The sequence below is a fragment of the Talpa occidentalis genome, unplaced genomic scaffold, assembly GCF_014898055.3.
Source record: "Talpa occidentalis isolate TD23 unplaced genomic scaffold, MPIMG_talOcc4v2.1 talOcc4.17, whole genome shotgun sequence".
Classification (NCBI taxonomy): Eukaryota; Metazoa; Chordata; class Mammalia; order Eulipotyphla; family Talpidae; genus Talpa; species Talpa occidentalis.
Genome location: NW_023601754.1, coordinates 800,055 through 824,181, shown reverse-complemented (window position 1 = coordinate 824,181; position 24,127 = coordinate 800,055). Strand labels below are relative to the sequence as shown.

At 71.0% G+C, this 24,127-nt stretch overlaps 1 protein-coding gene across 1 annotated transcript; it reads left to right on the top strand.

The window, feature by feature from the left end:
- The first annotated feature begins 237 nt into the window (after positions 1–237).
- Positions 238–22,659, top strand: JPH3 (junctophilin 3). The gene is made up of 5 exons (XM_037515752.1): positions 238–626; positions 13,740–14,517; positions 19,717–19,841; positions 20,640–21,535; positions 22,289–22,659. Exons 1-5 carry the CDS (start codon positions 245–247, stop codon positions 22,367–22,369), a joined length of 2,262 nt encoding a protein of 753 aa, XP_037371649.1. The 5' UTR covers positions 238–244; the 3' UTR covers positions 22,370–22,659.
- Positions 22,660–24,127: the final 1,468 nt, after the last annotated feature.

Sequence of the window (24,127 nt, the reverse complement as noted above, 5' to 3'; positions counted from 1 at the left end):
CGCGCGGCCAGGTCCCCGGCGGCCGCTCGGGGCGCGCTCGGCGCTGAGGTGGAGCCGCCGGCACCGGCGCGCCGCCCCCTCCCCGGCCGGCTGCAGCGGGCGCGCGAGCGCTGGGCAGGCTCCGCCGCGGCGCCGGGATGCGCGGCCGCCCCGCCTGACGCCCGCCGAGACCCCGCCGCGCCCCGCGCCCCGCGCCCGCGCCCGCGCCCCGCGCCGGCCGGGGCCGGCGGGCCGCGCTACATGCATGTCCAGTGGGGGCAGGTTTAATTTTGACGACGGCGGGTCCTACTGCGGCGGCTGGGAGGACGGCAAGGCGCACGGCCATGGCGTCTGCACCGGCCCCAAGGGCCAGGGCGAGTACTCCGGCGCCTGGAGCCACGGCTTCGAGGTGCTGGGCGTCTACACCTGGCCCAGCGGCAACACGTACCAGGGCACCTGGGCGCAGGGCAAGCGCCACGGCGTGGGCCTGGAGAGCAAGGGGAAGTGGGCGTACAAGGGCGAGTGGACGCACGGCTTCAAGGGGCGCTACGGCGTGCGCGAGTGCGGCGGCTCCGGGGCCAAGTACGAGGGCACCTGGAGCAACGGGCTGCAGGACGGCTACGGCACCGAGACCTACTCGGACGGAGGTAGGCGGGGGCGCGGGCCCCCTGCGCGCGCGGTGGCCCGGGGAGCTTGGGGGGCCCGGCCGGCCCGGCCCTCCCGGGCTCCCGGGCGCAGCGGCCCTGGCCACAGGTTGCCCCTCCCCGTGGGGCGGCGCAGCGCCCCTTCCCCGCCGGCTGGAGGGGCGCCCCGGGAGCAGGGCCAGGCCCAGGCGCGCGTGGGGGCCTCACCCCAGGCAGGCCGAGCCCGCGGGCAGGCCCGGCCCGGGGCAGAGGCCGCGCCGCCCCTCCCGGCAGAGCCCCCGGCGCGCGCCTGCGGCCCCTGCCCGCCCCTGGTCCCCGGCGCCGGCAGGGCCTCCTCAGCCCCGAATGGACCCGGCCAGGGCACGGGAGCGCGGGGCGGGAGGCGGGGGCGCGAGCCCGGGCGGCACAACAGGGCAATAAACTTCTAGGTGGTTGGCCGGGCGCTGGCGGGAGGGGCGCCCGCGGCTCCAGAGCCCGGCCAGAGCATCGCCCTCCGGCTGCACCATCCCCGGCAGCTGGGGGGTCTCTGTGTCTCCATCCTAAATGCCACCACCGCCGGGTCCGAGGGCGCTGCCCGCCCCAGCCGCCCGCCCGCCGTGCCCGCCGCCAGCCGGTTCCCTGGCGGTGTCCCTCCTGGACACCCGGGCGCCCTCCTGCTTCAGAGAGGCGGGGGCGGAACCGGACCCCGACCCACCTGCTCCCGGACCCCTCCCCCACCCGCGGCCGCCCTCTCCTCCCCGGGCGCGTCTGTCAGGCTTGGGGGACAGGAGCCGGGGCCGGCGCACCGGGAGCCTGTGTCCGTCAGCCCAGAGCGCGCGCCTGCGACTCCTGCCCGCCCGCCGGCCGCCCAAGTTGCGTGAAGCCAGGGCTGAGCGCCTGCTCCCCGGCCCGGGCCTCGTCCGGGAGCGAGGGGGGCTGGAGAGTAATTATTATTTTGGCTTATGCAACTGCGAGGCAGGGCTCATTGTTACCCAAAGGGAGGAGGGTGTGGGGCAGTTAATTATATAATGCTGCTGCTTGTCACAGCCGAGCCGCCCGGCCCCAGGCGGCCTCCTCTGTGCTGCTGTTGTTTTCACAGAGCAGGCTGGAGAGCTGCCCCGGCCCTGGGGCCGAGGCCGGGCAGGGCAGCACCCTCTCCGCGCGCGAGGCCGGGGGCGTGCGTGCCGGTGGCACCGCCAGGCCCGGGCGGCAGATGTGGGCGGCTGAGGTGGGCGGCTGAGCAGCCTGGCGCTCCCAGCTGGGCTCTCTGGGCGCCCGGGGACCGTTGTCACCCCCGGGGCTGGGGCTGAGGCGAGGCAGCGCTGCAGACCGGGCCCTCCAGAGACGCCCCAGCTGTGCCAGAGCCGGGAGCGGCGTGGCGCCACCCTCCCCGGCCCCTACAGGCCGCCACGGCCACAGCGGGGAGCGAGCCCGGCCCTTCTCGCCGCGGAACTCCCCAGAGTGAGCGTGAAGTCTGGCACCCCCAGGGGCCCCCCCTTCCCTGACGTCTGTGGCGCCGTGGAATTCTGCCCTCGGTTCAACAAACAACCACTGAGGCCCCCATGAGCGGGCTCCGAGCACGGGCAGGCGCAGGGAGCAGAGCAGGCCTCGCCGAGCTCGGAGCTCCTGGGCGTGTCCTGGCCCCAGGAGCTCAGGTCTGCCGGGGCCTGGCGCCTCCTCGCTGCAGGGCCTACCCGGGGCTCTGTCCTGGCCACCGCCACACACCTGACACCCCCCCACCCGCCCCGCGCCCCGTCCTCCTGCTTGGGCCCCAGGGGCTGGACGGGGTCGCGTCCGCGTCACAGAGGGGGCCCGTGAGGCCGGGAGCCCGGGCTTTGGTGAGAGTGGAGGGTTTGGGTGCAGCCTGCCCGGGACAGCCCGTCTCTGTCGGCCCTGGGCGAGGGGTCCTGGGGCCCTCGTTCTCTCTCGGGGAGCCCCCTCTTCGGGACCCACCAAGGCAGGCACACGGACGTGGCCCGGGCCAGCTGCTCCCTGTCGTTGGCCACGTGAAAGACAGAAAGTCGAACTGGCCGTCACGGCCTGCGGTCACCAGGCCCCGGCATGGGGGCTGCTTTTCTGGAACAGGGTCCCCCTGTTTAGGAAGGTGCTGACCCTTAAGAGCTGCCCTGGAGTGGCTGGGCGGGCAGCAGCGCCGGGGGGTGCTGGGATCTGCGGGGCAGAACAGCGGCGTCCGCGCCCTGTCCCAGTCAACCGGTGGCCTGGCAGGCCCGGCGTCCAGGAGCACGGGCAGAGCCTCCCTGGCTGCGGGCCCTGGCTCCGGCCTGACGCTTCCTGGGCCGCGGGGTGGGGACAGGGCCGTCGTCAGCGGTGGCCCCGAACTTCTTGGTGCTGACTTGGGGGAACAGAGACGTTCATGAATAATGCACGGACGGCGGATGCGCTCCGCCCTGAGCCCGAGCCGGCGTGGAGGCCATTTCAGCCGGGAGCACCTCCGCCCGCTCCCCCTCCAGCCCGTCCTCCCGGCGCACGCTGCTCACCGGAGAGCCGAGCCACTTCCCCGGCCGCGGGGCGGCCCCGGGGTCACTTCCACGCTGTGGGGGGTGGGGGCAGCACGCGTGCTGTGGGCCCCACCACTGGGCCTGAGTCTGGCCACTGCTGCTCTTGGGCGAGTGACCGGACCTGTCCGTGCACCTGTCTCCGGAGGGGCGACCGCGCGTGCAGGTGGGATGCCTGAGGCAGTGCCCAGGCGCCGGGAGGCAGCGAGCGGCCGCCGCCACCACTCCTTATGTAATTACAGTTTGCACGCAGCGGGCACGCTTTCCAGGCTCACTTCAGAGCCGGCAGCCAGACGTGACGACGCGGACGGTGAAGGGACAGCAGTGGCCGCCCGAGCGCTGTGCCGGACGCGCTCGCGGGGATGGTAGCCTCAGAGCAGAGCCCCGTGCTCCTCGGCTGCCGCGCTCACTCTCCCGTCCTCACATCTGGGCGGGAGGCGGGAAGCCGGGTGGCTGGGCCGGTACTCTAGGGGCGGGACCAGGATCCAGGCTCAGGACAGGGTTCCGGCCAGAGGCCGGGGCGCTTCTGCCTGAGAGGTCCACGTGCGCCCGGCGCCCCCAGCCCCCGCGCCCCTCTCCTCTACGCCCACTGGCTGGCTCCCCCGCCTCGTGACGGTGCTGCCTCTTCTCCCCTCGCCGACCCCCGCTCCACCTCTCAGGCCCTGTCCACAGGACCCCGGGACCCAGAGTCACCCCCCACAAATAAACCCTCCCACGCCCTGAAGACATGAGTCATCTCACACACCCGGCCTCTCCCCCTCACACAGATTCCTTCCCCGGCCCAGATCCTGCTGCCCACACAGATCACACACGCCCACAGCGCTCCCCAGCCCGGCGCCTGCGCACAGGCGCACGTACCTGCCCCCCGCCGCTCCCACCTGCCCCAGCGCAGCCGCGCCCCCCGCTCTGCCCTGGCGGGGGCTCCAGAGCCCACCCCGGCCCCACAGCAGCTCGCGCCGGTGCAGGTGCTGGTGCAGGTGGAGGGCGCTGCCGCCTCGGGGGGGCGGGGGGAGCACGAGACGAACTACCTGGGGCACGTTTTTGGGGCTTGGCCCCGAATACATCCCAGGAAAGTCCTGCTCCCCCGCGCCCCCCACGCCCCCCCACACGGGCCCAGCGGTGCCAGCGAGAGCTCATCCCAGAAACAGCCGAGCTGTGGGAGACAAAAGGAGACAAAGCCTCTCCGCAGAGATTCTTTCAGCCACTTTGGGAGGGAAGAGGCTCCGTGAGGTGAAAGGAGCAGGGAAAGCAAATAACTAGTTCTTTGTTGCCAATAATAGCAGAGAAGACGCGCCCCTCCCCCAGCGCCTGCCCGCGCGCGCAGTGGGGGCACAGGGGCTGGGCTGGGTGGTTCGGGAGGCACCTGGCCGATCAGACCGGCACCGCGGGGCCAGGAGGGGGCCCGGCCGGCCCCAGGACCCCCGCAGGAGAGGGGAGCGGGGCACAGTGCGCTGGGGCGCGGGGGAGCAGGGCCTTCTGCTGCTTTCTTGGCGCCTGCTTCTTCCTCGCTTTCCCCCGGGCCTCGGCACCTGCCAGCCCCCCGGGCCTTGGCACCTGCCAGCGTAACCGGCCATCAGCTCCGCGCTCTTGCTCGTGTGCGCGACACCGTGTCCCTAGATGGCAGCAGGGCAGTCAGACCCGCGCGCCCACGAGGCGGTGAAGTTCCCTGTGGCTCGTCCCAGCGCAGAGACCCCACGGGGGAAGGGAGCCCTGCCCGGGGCCTGCGCCGTCAGGGGAGGCCCCGTCAGCACCGTGGAGAGCGCCCGCGCGGCTGCGGCCTGGGTGGGGCGGGCCCTGGGCCCTGGGCTCTGTCCCGCGCCTCCCGCCTGGGCCTGGCCTCTGCCCGAGCCCTGCCGCACACCCTCAGCAGCCGCGGCCCCCACGCACAGTCAGTGCGAGGCTCCACGCTCCAGACACGCCACCCCGGGGGCTCGCCCGCCTTCACCCCAGAGCTGCCAGGCTTCCAGAGAGGCAGGGCCTCCTGGTGACAGAGGGGCGGTTCCAGGCGGGCTCCCCCAGCAAGAATGCACAGCCGCTCTGAGATCCGGGGTCTGCTCTGCCTGGCCGGCGTGGGCTGGGCGTTTTGAGGCACACAAGCACCGCCCAGGCAGGCAAAGGCAGGGTCTGTCTGGAGCGGCCAGTGCCACACCCTCTAAACCGGCACCTGTGGGTGGGCGGTCCACACCAGCCCTGCCCACGGCGGTGGCTACTGGCCACCGTGGCTCTTTGAATCTGAATCTAAGTCAAGCACAATGAATTTAGAGCTGTGGCCCCAGCATCCCGGCCCCAGCCTCCCAGCCCCAGCCCAGGCCCAGTAGCCACGACAGCGGCTAACTCACGGCCTCCCCGCAGGAGGCGCCGCCGGGCACCCTGGTGTCCAGCGCGTGCAGCCCGCACGTGGGGGCTGAACCAAGCAGCAAGGGCAGTGGCGTCGGGTAACTGCGTCCTCCGCCGCCATCTTACGCCTGGGCTCACTGCCCGGACTCGGAACTGGACAGCAAAGGGGACACGTTCCCTGGGTCCCCAGGCCCTTGTCACACTCCCTCGTCTGTGTCCCCCGGAGCAGCCAGTCTGATGGCTCCGTCATGGCTGTGAGTCGGGCAGGCGCCTCGCATGAGCGAGAGGCAGGGCGTGGACGGGAGCAGGGGCTGACCCTGGCCCTGACCTCCCGCCACCGCGTAACGCGCCTGCGAGCGCAGCACCAGCCCCTCCCGAGTCGGTCGTTGGAGATGCTGCTGCTCCCCACTGCGGTCAGGCGAGACGGTGGCTCAGGGCCCCGACGGGCATCCCTGGCATGCGCGGCGCGGCTGTGTGCCCTGCGGGCTGCGGGGGGGGGGGCGGGTGCCCGGGAGGGCGGGCGGGCGGCGAGGCCGGCGGAGCCGGTGCACGCGGGTCCTCATCTGGATCTCGGCGCAGGAGGGCGCGCGGGCCCTCTGGGGTCAGGGCACAGATCCCAGGCACGGGGCTCCACCCGCGCCCCCCCACCCGCCGGCAACACCATCTGCTGACCCCACATGGGGCGGGATTTTACCATGTGCGGCGGGGGGCGGCGAGGCCGAATGTGCAGTTGGCGCCGCGGGACCGGAGCCGGCCGGGGGAAGGGAAACGAGGGACGAAGCGGGCGAGCCGGCGCGGGCGGCTGTCTGAGGAGGGAGGGGGCGGCTGAGCGTCCCAGGACAGGGGGCGCTGGGCGAAGCCTGCGGGGCGGGGCGACTGTCCCCCCAGACTGGGGTTGTGACTTTGAGGAGGCCTGTCCTGCTCGTCCTGCCCCCAGGAGTGTCACACAGGGAGCCCCGGGCTTCGGGGAGCTCCCCAAGGATGGTGGGGGTCTGCCGCTGGCCCGGGAGGGCGCCGGGCTCCACTGCCCGTTGCTCCTGGCCAGTGCCCCAGACTCAGCGGCGCGCGTCAGGGTCGCCTGGGACACGCGTCACAGAGCGCGGGCCCCGCCCGGGCGTGCAGGTGGCGCTGACCCTTGTCGGGCTGACGGTCCCGCCTCAGGCCCCGGCTCTTCCCGTGACCGCCCCCGGCAGGGAGCCCGGGGTGTGGGGGCTCGCGTGGCTCCGGCTCCAGCCCTGAGGCTCAGGGACGGTGCTGATGCCGGGCCCGCCAGCGAGGCCACCCAGGAGCTGGGTCCTCTCCGCCCTCCAGGGGACTCAGGGCCTGCTCAGGGGGACCCCGTGAGGCCGGAGGGCGGGGCCCCACTTGGCTGTGTGGCCATGCGGGGCTGAGGCCGCGGCTTGACACCCGGCGTTCTCCGGGCAGGGGACCGGGTGGAGCGGGCTTGGCTGGAAATGGTCAAACAGGCCACAGGCCCCCGAGCGGCACACGCGGGGCGGGACGGGTGGGGTGCCCCCCGCGGCCCCCAGCCTCGGTGTCCCCTCCTCCGTCTCCGGCGAGCGCCGTCCCTGGGTGCAGGGCCACCGCCAGCGTGACCTCACCCCCGGGTCTTCAACTCCACTGCGTGTGGAAGACCCCAAACAAGCGGGGGCCGGGGGACGGCTGGGTCCCGGCCTGAGTCCAGGGCACAAGCCAGGAGCAGAGCGGCCGCCTGCCCGTCGCTGTCCCGGGCCGGCTGCCCCCAGCCGGTCTCTGCCTTGGGGGGGTGAAGTCAGTTCACAGGGGAGACGAGCTCTTCAGGAGGCCGGGGGCTCATGCAGGGAGACGGGAGGGTATTCCGTGGGGGGTTCGGGTTCTGAGGGAGGTCGGGGACCGTCCCGAGCACCAGGGGCCCACCCCACACACCTCGCGGGCGTCCTCGGAGTGGCGCCTCCACCCTGGTCTCCACCCCGGTCTGCTCTGGGCCCGGTACTGACCCACTCACTGCTGGGGGTCGTCAGGAGGCCCCAAGACGCCCCGACCCGCGCCCTTCCGCAGCGAGCCGGCTGGTGGCCTCAGCGTGTCACCGGGCAGGCTCAGGTGCCGCCGCAGCCCAACCCTGGGGTATTTCCATCGCCCCCAGAGAAGCCCCGTTCCCAGTCCCCCCCCACCCCGCCCCAGGACCTGCGTGCGTGTCCCTGGAGTGGCCGTCCAGGCCTGGCCCTCCGCCCCTCCCGTCACCCCGCAGTCTCCGGGTCCCCCGTCTGCAGCCAGACCCCACCCACGCGGGCTGACTGTCCACCCATGACGACCGCCGCTGAGCCGTCATCCGTGGAACTGCCGCGAGCACCGTGGACAGTCCCCTTGGGGCACGGTGGGGTGCGGGGACACGTGTCGCCTTCTGAGCCGCTGCCAGATTTTCCCGCAGCGGCCGCGCCCCCCGCACCCGCCCTGGCCGGGGCTGCTGACCGCCACGTCCTGCCGGGAGGGTGTGGTGGGGGAGGGCCGGGGCGGCGGCGTCAGCTCAGCCTCGCCCCCCTCAGCTGGGGCCAGGGCCTCGTGTTGCTGGGGCCCCGCGCTGTCTCCCGCCCGGCCCGCCCAGCGCTGCCGGGATGGCGGCTCCGGGAACGGGCTCTTGCGGCCCCTTCTGCCCGGCACTCGGACTGGACGCTCCGTGGGCGCTCGGAGTTGGGGCCCCTCGGGGTGCAGAGTGCCAGCTGAGCGCTGGCCCGCGGGCAGCAGTGACTACAGAGACCCGGGGCCGTGGGTGCTGTTGGGAAACGGGGGACCCTCTCGGTCCCGGGGCAGGGGCACGTAGGGCCATGAGGGCGCGTGGCCCGTCTCCAGCCGTCTGGGAAAGCCTGTGGGGGAGACCCGCCCATGGAGACCTGGGGTGCAGGGCAGGCTGGGGTTCCGGAGGCTCCCGGAGCAGAAGGAGCAGACCCCCCGGGACCGCGGGCAGAGCCTCCTGGGCCCGCAGCTGCCTGGCCCTCTGGGCCTGCACAGAAGCCACCTCGTCCCGGGGGCCGCGGAGCCCGGGTGCAGCCTCTGGGGGTGCAGGCCCATGGGCGCAGGGCAAGCCGGGGGGAGGTGGCTCTGCCCCCGAGGGCGGCAAGGGTGGAGCAGAGGCCAGGGCTCCCTTGGCAGACCGCGGGGACGCTGACCCGTGTCCCGGCAGCTGGACGGCAGCGGGGGAGGGCAGGGACGGGAGGGGCCGGTGCGGGGGAGGGGGGAGGAGATTGGGGGAGGGGTCTGGCCTGGGCCCCTGAGACTCCCCCCTTGTCCAGGCTGTCCTCCAGGGGCGTCCCCCTCCCTGCCCCGGGCAGCCGTGTCCTGGGGTGGCCGCGGGGCAGTAGGCTCCTGCCCCCTTGACTGGCCACTCTGGGGGGCTGTGAGCTGACCCAGGACGCCTGGGCTAGGGCTAGGATGCCGGGGTCACCGTGGGGGCCGTGAGGCTGCCCGGGCGCAGGCCGGCGAGCTCCGCTGTGAGCGCCATGTGGGGCTTCTGGCCTCAGGTCGGGGTTAGGCCGGTGAGGATGTCACTGGTCTTCTTTTTTCCTTTATTTTTAAAAACAGATTTATTCATGCACACAAGAGCTGGGGCACAGGCCAGAGGTGTGGGGTGAGAGGACTCCCCAGAGGCAGTGGGGAGCAGAACAGGCGGACTGACTGAAGACACTGCTCAGGGGAGCAGCAGGGGACAGGAGAGTCTGCCGCGCCCTGGGGGTCACTCCCTGGCCGGCCGCACTCCCGCTGCAGAGGCTGCGGTGGCTTCATAGCGCTGAGACTCAGCCCTGCACCCCGGGAGGCCAGGATGTCACCCCTTCCCCCAGACCCTGATTCTGTGCAGGGCCCTGGGGCGCCAGCCTCACACCTGAACTCTGACCCTCCACTCCCGTGCTCTGTGGGGCCCCGGCCCAGGCTTTCTCCTCCTGCGGCTCACCTGGGTCCTCTGGGCAGATTTTGGGCATTCTGGGAGAGTTGGGGTGCAGCCTGGAAACAGCCCAGCTGGCGAGGTTGGGGGGTGTTGGACAGGGCTCCTGGCTGGAAGTCCTCACGCTGGGGTCGGGCTGGGACACCTGCCAGGAGGGGGAGCCAGAGCCCGCGGTGGGGGTTTCGGGCTTTCATGCTCTCTCGGGGAAGCGCTGCGTGGCCAGGAGGGGGAGGGCGCTTTGGGAGGCAGGCCGGTGACGGCACCCCCAGCCCCCCATGAGCCCCCACTCTCTCAGGGCTCTCTCTGGCGTTCTCTCGCAGCCTTGCCTCTCCTGTAGCCCTCGTCCTCCTGTAGCCGCCCTTCTAGCGCTGCCCTGTGGGCTCAGGTGTGCAAAGGCACGAGTTGACATGCACACCAGGGGTCCCCCATCAGGCCCCGCCCGCCTGCCCGCCTCCTGCATTAGCACGGGCCGGCTCACGAGTCTGCAGGGCACAGGTGGCTTCCCGCACTGAGCAGCCGAGGGCGAGTTCCTGCCGGGCCCAGGGCCTGGGTAGAGGGGCTGCAGCCACCGGGGATGGGGGTGCTGGACCAGCCTCACGCTCTGGACTCCCTCCGGTCCAGGGGGCCACTCGCTGCCCGGCTTCCCCAGCTGCCCCCTGGTGCTCGGCCCAGCATCCCAAAGAGAAGACCTCCCGGGCCCAGCAGCCTTCACGGGCTGACCCCTGGGCTCGGTGGCGGGTGTGGGCACCCATGTCCACCACCCTGCACCCTCCCAAACGCAGGGCTCCCGGGGCTCAGGGGCAGGCCTGGGGCGGAGTGAGGCAGGGGCGCGGAGCACCCATGGGGGAAGCCGGGAGCTGGGGGTAGGGACGGAAGGCAGCTAGATGTTGGCCCTCAAGTCAGAGCCCACAGAGGAGGAAAGTGGACACCGCCTGGGGGCTCCGCGGCCCCTGGGCCTCCTCCCAGTCCTCCAGGTGGGACTGGGGGGACCAGCTACACTCCAGCCTCTCATGGGGCCCGGGGGCTGCACTATGCTCGGGGGTGACTCGGTGCTGTCTGGCAGCCTCCATCCTGCCATCCGGCTCAACACTGGAAGCAACAGATGCCCCCAGCAGTGGGACGGCTTGTGGGTGCACAAGGGGGGCACCCCGACCTCTGGATGCTCTGAAAGAGGCAGGGCAGGGCTGGGAGTGTGGAGGAAGCACGGGGACCCCAGGGCTTCGGGGTGCCGAAGCTGCACGGCCTGACCACGGCAGTGGGTGGGGACACGTCATCAGCTCTTGTCCACACGGCAGACTCCCGGGGTCAGGCACCCCACGGCCCAAGCACGCTCCTGGGCGCCATGCACTGTGGGGGCACATGGGGAGTCTTACTTCCGCGCCCTCCTCCTGTGCCCTGTGTTGCTCCAAAAATAGTCTATTTTTAAAAAGAAAAAACACTTGGAAAAATAGTCCTTTTCACAGTGAGTGAACGTGGAGCGTGGAAAGGCCTTGGGGGCTGGTGTGAGCCTCTGGAACCCCCCTCCCTGCCTTTGGGGGCCTCCCACACCCCAACATGCTTGAACATCCCTACCCTACCCCATACGTCCCGCATACCTGCACCCCACCCCACCCCACAGATGCACACCCTCATCCCTGCCGCCTGGGGGTGCGTGCGGTGGGCACACCTAAGTGGCGTCTCCCGTGCCTGTTGGGGTCCCCACTCGGTGGGGGTGCAAGGGTCACGTGAAGGTCAAGTTCGCACCTAGTGGGCCTGTGCTCCCCCCCCTCCCCCCCCAGGACTGCTCCCTGTGGTTCTCAGCCTGGACCCGGGCCTCCCAGCGCCGGCCCCACCGCCCTCGTCCTCCAGTGGACCTGCACGGGCGCCGGGCCGGCCCCACCCCGAGGTGGTTTCATGGCCAGAAGTACGAGTCTCTGTCGTCAGAGCTGTCCCGCCGGTGCCTCCCCTCCGCCCCCGGATCAAGCGTTGAGTCCTCCATGAAGGACGTGGGCCCGGGGGCCGGGGTGTCTGTCCGCGCGCGAGGTCAAAGCCGAACAGCACCCGCCAGGCCCCGACCCTCCGCCCGCTGCTGGGCCTCCCTGGGGCCGCGTCATGCTGACCTCCCCGCCAGCCACTGCGAGCGTGGCGTGTGCCCTCCGGCCCTGGAGGACAGAGACTCAGCCCGGTCTCTCCCCCTCCCTGCCTGCTCAGCTCTCACGGTCTCCTGCGGAGCCCACAGTTGGCGCCGCGCCGTGGAAAGCCGGGGGCTTCCTGCTCAGCCAGGCGGCGCCTCTGGGTCTGTACGTTTTTATGCGTTTCACTCACGACTCCTTTTCCCAACAGCACAGGTGTCTTTAAATCACCGGCTGATTCTTCCCTCGCCTTCCCAGTGCTCAGGAAAATCTCTCCCCGCAGCTTGCCACGTAAGCCCACCCCCTGGGTTACGTAGCACTAACATATACGTGTGTGTGCATCATCTGTGCGCGCTCTGCCCGTTCTATTTGTGTGGCTTTCCTGCCTTCTGAAATGCCAGGGTCACACTCTGGGAAGTGTGTCAGTAGGTGATGCAGCTGCACAGCATCACAGAGCACGCACACGACCCGTCCCCACCCAGGCTGCACTCGGGGACCACGGTCAGCTCTGTGGCCACTGGTGGCCGAGACTGTTGCGTGGTGTGTGGCTGTCCGCAAGGAGAGCTGTATGGACGGCATATGGGGGTGCGGTCTCCCCCCCACTCCCATACATGCTGTCTCCCTGGTTCCCCCTCCCCCTGTGTGGGGTGCCCAAGGCATCATCTTTCTTGTGTCAGGCCCTTGTTTTGGCCACGCGCACCCTGCAGTAGCGTCCTGAGAAGGGCTGCCTGGAAGCTTGTTCTGCGTGGCTTGGTGCTTGGTGGACACACGGGTCGTGCACAGAACTGGAGCGTGAAGGTCACCTTTGCTCACGATGGGGGCAGCCCCTCACCCTCAGGTCTCCGCGTCGCTCTGGGGCAGCTCAGTGTCATTCCTGTTCCCCACTGTTTGCAGCGGGCTCTACTTTACTGGGAGTGTGTGGGGTCTCGGCTCCTTGAGCTCTGAATTTGCACCAAACCACGTCTGGGGCGGAGCCTCCTCGTGCGGCGCCCGCGAGCCCTTCCTCTGGACGCCCCGCGCCCTTCAGTCGGGCCGGGTTCCTGTTTTACATCTGTGGTAATTTTCCTTCGAGCTCTCCGGAACGCCTCATGTACAGGTTTGGGGCCGTTCTGGATGACTCATGGAAGATTCTAATTTTCTTCTCACTATTCCTCACTACTTTGCCCACCTCTTCTTTTTGTTCTAGTTTCTGAAAGATTCTTGAATTCATCTTCCAACTCATTTACCAGGGTTTTAATTTTAGCCGCCGCACTTCCAATCTCCAGCGGCTCTTTCCTCCGCTCCCCTCTCGCTGCGTTTCCCTCTCATTTTGTGGGCGTGGCCTCGTCTCGCCGAGGATTTCTCTTCTGGCTTCTCCATGGCCGGGCATTTCATGTGCCCTCCCCCCACCTCCCTGCCAGCGTCCCCGGTTTTCATTTGCTTGTTTGGGTCTCTCTTCCCTGCTGGAGGCTGTCCCTGGGTGTCTGAGGCCTCGGCTGTTCCTTGGTCAGGCTGCGGCGGGGCCCGCGCTGAGGGCCTGGCCGGCCGCCCGTGCCCTGGCCAGCCGCGAGGTGGGCAGGTCTCGGGTCCGCACCCCAGCCAGCCATGGGGTGGCTGGTCCCCCGGCCCCGGGGGGGTTCTGTCTCCCCAGCGCGCTCCCAGGGAGAAGCCGCTGTCCCAGCCCTTGCTGCTGTGTCCTCAGCGCTCTGGCTTTGACCTGCTCTTCCTCCGTCCTCCCCACCCAAGGGCGGCGGGGGTAGGGGAGCTGCTTCGCTCTGGTGCTGCTTGACTTGGGCTGTCGAACCACACCCCACAGGCTGGGGGGCTTTCCCGGCAAAACTGCCACTGTCGGTCCCACGCACCGCGGCGCCCCCGGCAAGCTCGCCCACACCGTCCTCGCGCGCCTCTGGCAGCGGGGAGCTGGCCACTTGCAAGGCGGCCCCTTCGGCAGGGTTTGCCGTCGGATCTGGGCCCCGCGACCCCTGGCTGGCCGCTCGCAGGGGCGTCCTCCCTGTGCCCCACCTCGTCTCCTCCGGCCCCATGTCGACTCCCAGGCTTCCAGCCCCGTCCTCCTGAGACGGCCCGCCCCGCCCAGGGGAGCAGGACGGAAGTGGCCTCAGATCCAACCAGCAGGGACTCCGATAGCGAGCGTGCGCCCCAGCGTGTGGCTCCCCAACCCCGAGCGCCAGGAACAGCGCTGCCCAAGGCTGACTGTCCTGGGTGGGGCGGGGTCGGGGCCGTGGCCCCCGCTGGAGCTGACCCGTCTCCACTGTCTCCGCAGGGACCTACCAGGGCCAGTGGGCCGGCGGCATGCGCCAGGGCTACGGGGTGCGGCAGAGCGTCCCCTACGGCATGGCGGCCGTCATCCGCTCGCCCCTGAGGACGTCCATCAACTCGCTGCGCAGCGAGCACACCAACGGGGCCGCCCTGCACCCCGACGCCTCCCCGGCGGTGGCCGGCAGCCCGGCCGTGTCCCGGGGCGGCTTCGTGCTCGTGGCGCACAGCGACTCCGAGATCCTCAAGAGCAAGAAGAAGGGGCTGTTCCGGCGCTCGCTGCTCAGCGGGCTGCGGCTGCGCAAGTCCGAGTCCAAGAGCAGCCTGGCCAGCCAGCGCAGCAAGCAGAGCTCCTTCCGCAGCGAGGCGGGCATGAGCACCCTCAGCTCCGCGGCCAGCGACGTGCACTCCACCGCCAGCCTGGGCGAGGCCGAGGCCGAGCTGTCGGCCATCGAGGACGACATCGACGCCACCACCACCGAGACCTACGTGGGCGAGTGGAAGAACGACAAGCGGGCGGGCGTGGGCGTGAGCCAGCGCTCCGACGGGCTCAAGTACCAGGGCGAGTGGGCGGGCAACCGGCGGCACGGCTACGGCTGCATGACCTTCCCCGACGGCACCAAGGAGGAAGGCAAGTACAAGCAGAACGCGCTCGTGAGCGGCAAGCGCAAGAACCTCATCCCGCTGCGGGCCAGCAAGATCCGCGAGAAGGTGGACCGGGCCGTGGAGGCCGCCGAGCGGGCCGCCACCATCGCCAAGCAGAAGGCGGAGATCGCAGCCTCCAGGTAGGGGCGGGGGAGGGGTGGGGGGCCGGCCCCGGGACCCCAGGGGTTCCTCCAGGCGCTCAGCCGGCGGTGAGGCCGGAGCGCGGCTCCCACAGCTGCAGGCTGGTGGCGGACGGGGAGGCTGCGAGGGGTCAGCCGCCGGCCCTCGTGGGGTGGGAGCTGCGCTGCGGGGCCCGTGGCCACCCCTCGCCGGGTGGTGGCTCAGTGGCCACCTCGTCTCACGGTGCTGGGTGGCTGGACAGGGCAGGGAGGGCGGTGCGGGCACCAGCGCCTCAGCCCCACTGGCTCCCTTCAGGCCTGGAGTCCAGTGGCGGCAGCCCCAGGGATGTTGGGCCGAGGCCACAAGACCCGGTCGCCCGGCCCCGGGTCAGCTTTTCCCCGGGCAGAAGTCGCTTCCGCTTCTTGGGGCAGGAAGTCTCGCAGGAGCAGGGCGGCTGCTGCTGGCCCCCACAGCCTGCACCCCGCAGGTTCGGCCCAGCGTCCCCGCGCCGGGCTCAGGCACCCTCGGGGGGCGTCAGCTCTGGTGTGGCCTGGGCGGGCCCCCCAGCTCTGCAGAGGGTGGGCTTTGCCCTCCAGCCTGCCTCGCGGAGTTTTGGGAGATGGTGTCCACCGTGGCCAGCGCCGGGCCTGGGAGGTGCCACAGCGACGGGGTGAGGACAAGCCACGTGGGACCCGTGCACCCCAGACCCACGGGGCTCGGGTCTGTGTCGGGGCTCGAGGTGCAGGCCGACTGCAGTGGGGAGGTGTGGAAGGGCCGTGCCCAAAACCCCGTCCCCACCCCCACAGCCCCTGGGCCCACAGCCCGGAGCTTGGCCAACCGTCCTGGGGAGCAGGCACCAAGACACTTCAGGGTCCTGCCTGCAGGGGGCTGGGGGGTGTGGTCCTTGAGCCTCACGCCCCTGGTCTTGGGCCTGGTGCAGCTGCCGTCGGGGCCCGAGGCTCCTCCACATCTCCGGCGTGTCCAGGCGCTGCCCTTGAGCACCGGTCAGAGGCAATGGGACCGTCGCCCCCGCTGCTCGTCAGACAAGTGGCCAGGACCTCGGGCTCGGCCACAGGCAGCTGGCCCTGGGCAGGCTCGGGCTGCGTGGGAGGCAGCTCTCATCAGGAGAGCCCAGGCCGGGTACCCCAGGAAGCTGTGGCCTCTACAAGGCCCAGGAGCGACCCCCACAGCCCAGGGCTCTGCCCTGGGGCAGCACCAGCCTGGCCAGCGTGCTCGCTCCCGGCCTCTGCATGGCTTCGGGGGTGGGCAGTGGCGGCATGTGCCCAGTGGGGCGTGGGCACAAGGCACCTCCTTGGAGCAGGCAGAGCGGACACCCCCAAACTGCTCTATTTCTGGGGGTGATGGCTCAGACAGGTAGTGGCAATTTGGGGGCTCTGCGTAGCTCAGAAATGGTCACTGCCCAGCCTGGCCGAGGGGGCCACGGAGCATGGGGTGTCGGCCAACAGCAGCAGCCCATCGCGGGTCTCATGAGACTCACTGCGCCCCCGAGGTGAGCATGAGGGGCGGCCGCTGTGAACCCCTGAAGTGGGCCTGGCTGCTCATCCCTCCCTCCCGGCGCCTTCCCGCCCCGCGGCCACCCCGTGAGTGGGGTCCCAGCCCCATCGAGCCCTAGAGGACAGCAGTGCCAGGGCCGGGTCCTGATGGCCCTTGAGACAGCGGCACGAGCACATCCAGCCCCTGGGCGCCCAGGATGCGCAGGCCTGGCGGTGCCCGGAGGCCCCCGCGGCGGGGCTGGCAGCGGGACGGCAGCCCCGGCTCAGGCTCCGCGCTCGCGGCTACTTGGGGCCCGGTTCTCTGCTATTCCTGGTGCGCGGGGGCCCGGGGTGCGGGAGGAGGGGGCACGGGTCTAAACATAGACAGCGGGGGGAGGCGGCGGCAAGGAGGGCGCGCGCCACTGGAAGTCGACTCCGAGTCCTTCCTCTGAAGCGGCACCTTGGGGGCTGCCATGGCAACCGGTGAACCCCACCCCACCCCCACAAACCAGAGAGGGACAGGCCAGCCGCCCAGAGGTTTGTCTGCAGTGGGGGATCCGCAGCCCGGAGTCGGCCGGCGCTGACCAGTCCACAGGGGAAGCCCCTCACCCCCGCGCCCACACGGAGACAGATCCCGCCCCTGCCGCGCCCGGGGACCCCTGGCGCGGCGCGGGGCGGGGAAGGGCAGCAGCCCCGTGTCCGGCGGCCGGGCCCGGCTCCGCGCATTTGGCACACGCCGCCTTCAAAGGAGCGGGAAGCCGCTGGCCAGCTCAGGGCCGGCGTCGGGAGGAGGCCCGGGGCCGGCCCGCCCCAGCAGGGGACCTCACAGGCACCCGCGGCCCGGCCCCGGGGCGTCCCCAGACCGTGTGCCGCCTGCGCGTGAGGAGAACCCACCGGGGACGGCGCTTCCCTGTGGGGCGCAGGGCAGCGGCGCGCTCCACCCCCGGGAGTCCTCGCCGCTTTCGTGCACCGTTAGCTTCGGCCACCGCGGCCCCAGCGGAGGGCGATCAGCCCCTCTTCCGCGTCGCTGCCAACGCCCCCTGCCCCCCAGCAGGCAGACCACCGCCCTCCCCTGCCCCAGGGCCTCTGCGGGCCTGTCCAGGCCCAGATCTCATCGTGGTTCTGCCCAGTGGGGAGGGGGGGCCTGGACCCTGTGGGTGTCTGTCAGGGCTGCGGGGGAGCCAAGGCGGCGGAGCAGAGCTGAGGGGTGTCCTGTCTCGGCCCCGCCTTCCAGAGGCCCCGGGGCTCCCCGTTCCCAGGAGGGTGATTTTCTAGGGTTTTGTCAAAGCTGTAACTCAGGGAGGCCCCAGGGAAAGGAGCTGAGCGGCGCTGGCTGCGGAGAGCAGGGCGGGCTGGGGCTGGGCCGCAGCCTCTCCGGCCCTGGGCCCCCCACAGCCCTGGTCGCTCCCCGAAACAGCACAGCGCAGGGCAGAGCCGCACAGAGCAGGCAGACGGGGTGCAGGCCGCCCCCAGGCTGAAGAGCGAAAAGCTCCCTCTGCGCAGGGCTCAGCCCCGCACCCCGTCCCTGCAGCCACTGGTGCAGGGAGCCCAGGTGCCCCTGGCCCGAGGGTGGGCTCAGACGCGTCCTGGGGCAACATTTGTCCGGGAGCAGGTCCTGGAGGGACTGGGGCATCAGCCCCCCTAGCCGGGTGGATGGTGGCCCCAAACCTCACATGGGCCCCACGCAGGCCGCGGCCAGTGATGAGGGTCCCTACGAGACAAGGGGGAGGGACGCAGGCCCTGGGGAAGCCGCAGGGAGACGGGGCGGAGGCTGGGGTGTCAGTGTGGCCTGGCCCTGGACCCCAGGTGGGGGAGTGGACCCTCATTTCCAGCCCCATTGGTGGTCCCCTTGGCCTCTGGTCTCTTGGGAGGGGGCTCCCCTTCTTTTTCTTTGCTTCATGAGGGGAAAGGGGGGGCCGGTGGGGTTTGCTCTGGAGTGCTTTCTGCACCAGGTGTGCCGTCCACAGCATGCCTGCGTTAGAGTGAGTGGCAGCGGGCACTGGGTGCCCCTCATGCCTCCAAGGCACCCCCCGGGCCAGCCCCGGGTCTCTGCCTGTGTCCCTGGCACAGGGTCTGGCACTGTGGCAGCAGCACTCGTGGTGAAAGCCCAGGCCTCCATCTCTGGCCTCGCTGCCCAGCCTGCCACGTGGAGCTGGGCACACGTGGGTGCCGTGGCCAGGCCACACGTGGACCTCAGCCGTGCGTCTGACTTGGGTGGGGACAGGTACTCGGTGTTCAGTGGCTGTCGGTGGAGGGAGGTCCTGTGGGCCCGGAGCGGGAAAGCCCCACAGCCAGTGGCCCCGGGAAGCCGATGGCCTGGTGGGGACGGCCGAGTGCCGTCTGGCCTCTGCCCAGGGGGCCTTGTGGTCAGCGCATCCGCGTGACGGGCAGACGTCCTCCTGTTTGTGCTGAACGCAAACGCAAACGCAGGGCCAGGAGCCTGTGGGACCCGCGTCTCCTGCGGGGGGCACGGCCAGGGCCAGGCACCAGCTCTCACGTGGCCCCCCTCGCAGTGTCCAGCAGCCACGGCTCCTGGGGCCCTGCCTGTGTGTCCCGGCCTCCCTCGGGGAGGGGCTGCACAGGGGTTCACTCGAGGTGGGCGTGACTCAGTCGGCTGCGGAAAACACCTGACACTCATCCCTGGTGTTGCTCCCGCACCTGCACCCCTCCCTGCCCTTCTCCAGCTGGAAGCCTGGCCCCAGCCCCCACCTGTGAGATATCCCAGGACATGTTCTCTCAAAGGCGGCCCCCCATGTTACAGCTTCAGAGCCCACAAACCCGGCCCCCCCCACGCCCAACCAGTGGTCACCCCGGGGCCATTCCGGGGCTCGGGCCCATGTGTGCAAGGCACCCCTTGCAAGGCCCGGCCCATTGGGCCGAGTGCAGTGGGCAGGCAAGACCCCGTGTTTCTGTGACACCCCGGTTTTGCCGACCCCCAGGTTGGGGACCTCACGGTGGGTGGTGCCGCCACCCACTCCATGGGTGCTGGGGGGCAGGCCCTGCCGCAGGCCAGCGCAGAGACAGTGGTGGTGCGTCAGGCCCCAGCCCGGGCCTTGGCATTCGATGAGGGACAGGTGGAGGGGTGCCTGGTGGGGACCAGCCGTCCTTGGGTGCTGTGTCAGGGTCACTCGGGCTCTGGCAGGGACGTCACCCTGCGGAAGCTTCTGGGGCAGGTCACCCCTACGGGGAGCAGCCCTCGGCGCAGGCACAGGCCTGACACGGTGCGGCGCGGGGGTCCCCACGCCGACCCGTGCTGGGGCCCCTGCCCACACGCGGCGCTCCAGGGCAGGCTGAGGCCCCAAGAGGAGCCCACGCGCGAGCACAGGTGGGCGCAGGCTAGCTTGCCAGCGGCTGGGGTAGGGGAGGCCACTCCCGCAGGGCCCGGTCGCTGCCCCGGCCTGAGCGTGGAGGTCGCTGTGGCCAGGGCAGCCGGCAAGCCTCTCCCGCGAGCAACACGGCTCCCCTCCCTCCTGGGGCTGCTGCCCAGGCAACCTCTGGGCCCTGGGGCCTGGGCGTGGCCTCCCCACGCAGAAGACCTGCCCCCCATGACACGCCTGCGCCTCCTGGTGCCCGCGCTGTGCCTGTGACGACCCAGGGAGGGGCTCGCCCTGCAGCGGGCCCTGCGCCGTGACAGAGCCCAGGCTGCGGCATGGGCCGGGCGCCACCCGTGTCTGCTGAAGGAGACGCAGCGCGGGGCTCGGCCCTCACCTCCCGTCTCTCCCACAGGACCTCCCACTCCCGGGCCAAGGCCGAGGCCGCCCTCACCGCCGCCCAGAAGGCCCAGGAGGAAGCCCGGATCGCCAGGATCACTGCCAAAGAGTTCTCCCCTTCCTTCCAGCACAGGGAGAACGGTGGGTCCCCGGCACGCTTGGGGACGCCCCAGGACGCGGCCCGCCCTCCAGGCTGCGCGGCACCCGCCGTTGGAAGGCACGGTCTGGCGACGGCGCACGTGGCCGGACACTGGCCACCTGTGCCCGCCTCTGGGCGGAGATGTGGCCCCAGGCAGGCTGCGTGCACGGCCCCGGCCCGCTACGGCCTCCCACGGGGGGGCGGGCCCTCGCCCGCCAGCTCTGGGGCTGCGGTAGAGCTGTGGCTGGCAGGCAAGGGGCGCGCCCCCAGAGGCCGTCTGGGCCCCCCACCCAGTGCGCAGGGACCCCCCTTCTCTGCTCGAAGGGGCGGCTGCAGCCAGCTGGGAAGCCGCCCGTCCTGTGCCCACAGGGGTGAGGCAGGGGACTAGGCGGACGGGGTGCACTCAGCTGCCCGCCCTTCACCACTTCCTGGTCTCACGCCCTCCCGGGCCACAGACTCCCCTACAGCGGGAAAGCGAGCACCACCCCCCCTCCCCAGGACAGCCGCGTGGCCGGTCACACCCGCCTTGGCCCCAACCCAGGGTCTCCAGAGCAGGGAAGCGCACTGCCGGCCCCTGAGGCCCGGGAAGCCCCTGCAGGTCACCCAGCACGGCTCGCCTTTCAGGCCCGGAAGGGGCCATCGGGGCGGGCCCCTAGCTGTGCTCGCCCGGAGTCCTGCAGGCGGGGACTGGGCTGAGGCGCCATGGGGTGAGGGGCGTGGGGTGCAGGCGGGGGCTTTCCGGCCCCCGCCCCGCCTGGCAGCCCAGTCCCAGCCTGAGCCCCTCGACTTCCTGCCCCCAGGGCTCGAGTACCCGCGGCCGAAGCACCAGCTCTCCAGCGACGACATGGAGGTGCTCTCCACCGGGACGCCCCTGCCGCAGGAGAGCCCGGAGCTGTACCGCAAAGGCACGACGCCCTCCGACCTGACCCCCGACGACAGCCCCCTGCAGAGCCTCCCCGCCAGCCCCTCGGCCAGCCCGCCCCCCGCCCCCGCCCCGAGGAACAAGGTGGCCCACTTCTCCCGGCAGGTGTCCGTGGACGAGGAGCGTGGGGACATCCAGATGCTCCTGGAGGGCGGGGGCGGCGACTATGCCCGCAACAGCTGGGGCGAGGAGAAGGCCGGGGGTGCCAGGGGCGCACGCGGGGGCGCCCTCCGCAGCGGCCACCCCGCGGAGGACTGCCGTGTTCGGGGCTCGGGCCACAAGCCGCCCGGCAATCCCAAGCCCCGGGAGCGGCGGACGGAGTCGCCCCCCACCTTCTCCTGGACTTCGCACCTCCGGGCCGGCCACCCGGGCGCGGCGGGCCCCCGGCTGCTGGAGCTGGACGAGGACAAGCTGAGCAGCTACGAGACGGAGATGAAGCCCCTCCTGCGGGTGGACGCGGCCACGCAGGAGACGCACCCCCAGAAAAGACGCTACAGCAAGGGGGGCACCTGCCGGGCCTTGGGGGAGGACCACCGGTCTGAGGAACGGGTCGCGGGGGCGCAGAGACTGAGGTGCAGGTCGCAGAACAAGGAGAACGTCAGGCCGGCCTCGTCGGCAGAGCCCGCCGTGCAGAGACTGGAGAGCCTGCGGCGGGGGGACCGGGCCGAGCCCCGGCTGCTGCGCTGGGACCTCACCTTCTCTCCGCCCCAGAAGTCGTCGCCCGTGGCCCTGGAGTCAGACGAGGAGGCCGGCGAGGAGCTCAAGGCCAGCACGGTAAGGGGTGCCGACCGCCACCCACCCGACCTGGGTCTTCCCGCCTCCAGGGAGGGCAGGCTGGGGGCCCAGCGGGCCCTTCCCACGAGATGCCTGGGCCCTTGGGGCGCCGCACTGCATCCCTGCTGCCTGGTTCCAGGGTGCTCCTGACCCCACCGCCTCAGAGACCACAGCCTGTCGCCAGCTCGCGGGACGCGGGGTGCAGCGCACGCGTGTGTGGCTCTCGGGCCACCGGGGGACAGGCGGGGAGGGGTGGAGGAGGGCGCTAGGCAGCCGAGAGCTACGCGGACATTCCCGGGGGCTCTGCCACAAGCCCCTCGGCGCGGGTGGGGAAATGTGGGCATGCACCTGGCATCCAGCTGTGCCCGGTGGGCTCCCAGGACCCCAGGCAGGGGGCGATGGCTGCAGCCCAGGAGGGGGCTGAAGGGGACCAGAGGCAGCAGCACGGGGTGCAGCTTGCTGGAAGGAGGGGTGCTGGGGGGAGCGAGAGAGGGCCCTGCCATCACTGGGTGGGGGTCAGGGCGAAACAGGGCCTCTCCGGGCAGGCTGCCCCCGGCCCCAGGGCGTCCGAGCTGACCCGGGCACGGGGCTTCCGGGTGGGGCTGTGGGGGTGTGGGGGTGCGCGCGCGCTCAGGGTCACAACGCACAGCTGTCCCGCACAGCCGCCGCTGGAGCTGTCCCGAGGGGGCTCCCGCCATGAAGAGCCGGCCGGGCCAGGTCTCGGTGGCCTCACGCTCCGCTCTCCCGTTGCAGGGCTCGGCCCCCATCCTGGTAGCCATGGTGATCTTGCTCAACATCGGAGTCGCCATCTTGTTCATTAACTTTTTCATCTGACGAGACTGTGGCGTCGGCAGAGCGTCAGCTGGGGGACAAAAGGGGCGGAGAGGAGCCTCCACGGCAGGCCCCGTCTCGGCCGACGAGCACTTCCGAGCCTTTTCACAGGACCACGTGATTGGGTATTATCACAGTTTGCCTTTTTTTCTGGATAATGTTTTTTGGATTTTAGCCAAAATTCTTTGCTTGTATAACACTATGCTGTGTGGCATGGCAGGAGGCCAGCACGCCGACCCCCCAGCTTGACGTGGAGACAAGGGATGCCGGCCAACCAATGGCAAAACAGCCGCCGTCGCCCCCCGCCCGGGGCGTAGCGCAGGCGCCGGGAGACCCTCCGCGTGGCCGAGGCGCCGGGCGGGGCGAGGCCAGCACGGTGGACCGTGTGCCTCCTGTCCAGGGCGGGCTGAGGGGCGGGCCCGGCGGTCAGTTCGTGCGCGCGTGAAGAAGCAGAAACCCCGTCTCACCCGACCCCCAGCACTGCCTTCCCACACCGGTTTCCAGGCCAAGTCCTGCTCCCCCATCAGACCCCAGGAGATGCGCAGTGGCACCGAGCCAGAGCCAGGCTGGTGCGGGGCACAGTGAGCACGTGGGGGGGCCGGGCCTGGGCTTGGGCCCCCAGACACTGCAGCTGAGGCAGCCCTCACCCCGCGTCCCCGTCTCATCCTGTGCCTGCCTCCTGTGTCCCCTGGACGCCCCCCTCCTGCTCGGGTCTGCTCCAGGACGGGGGGGGGGGGGGGGGGGGGCTCAAGCCTGGGGGTAGGCGCGCCAGAGTCGTGGCGCCCGCTCTGAGGCCCCGCCCCCGCCAAGGGCGCCCCGGCGTGTCTGCCTCCTCCACCAGCCGTTTCCCCTCGTCCAAATAAAAAGGTCCCAGAACTCGCGTGTGCCGTGTGGCCACGGGGCCCCATCCCTGCGTGGACAGCGGGGCTGCCTGGGAGGGCCTTGGAGTGACGCCCGCCCGCCACGGGTGTCGTGGGCTCGGCCTTGCTTCGCTTACGTTCAGCTGTCCTCTGCTGCCTTTCGAGCAGATTTCTTTACTACACTGCACTGGATTGCTATATTTTTAACCAGAAATAAACTAAAGATTAGAGCATGTTCCAGTTAAACTCAGTTTTCTTCTTCCACGCCCCTTCCTCCCCATGGCCGGGGAGCCGCCCGGGAGGGAGCTCCTGACGCCCTGCGACGTCCGTCCTCCCCGCGCGCGTGACGAGGCTCCGCAGGCGGGTGTCCCCGCGTGCTCCATGAGGCTGCCACGCCCTCTGTGGCTTCTGGCCCGAGCACCACGACACAGGCCGGGGCGGAGAGTGCAGGCCGCACGCTCACAGGGGACACCACGCAGGTGGCCACGCCGCCCCACCCTCCTTCCTTTGTCCCCCGCCCAGTGTCCCCCAACATGCCTGCCCCCACCGGAAGTACACCTGTCACCCACACGGCGGAGCCAGGCTGCCCCTGGACAGGGTGGCGGCAGGGGCTGTCCCATGGCCCTCCGGGCCCCCAGCAAGCCGGGGAGGGGCAGACCCGCTGTGAGCTCAGCCGCTCTGAACGACGAAGGCCCCGAGCATAACGTGTGCGTCCGACTTTCACTCAACTCGTCACAACCTGAGAAAGCTCCAGCTCGGCCCCTGGGACCAAAGCTCGCAGCCCGAAGCAGGCGGTGCCATGCGCGCAAAACCCCACCTCTGGGACCCGGGCCAGCCCGAGTGACAGGCGCCTACCTCCTCGCCTGGCAAGCCGTCGTCAGGGGTGGCCGGGCCAGCAGAA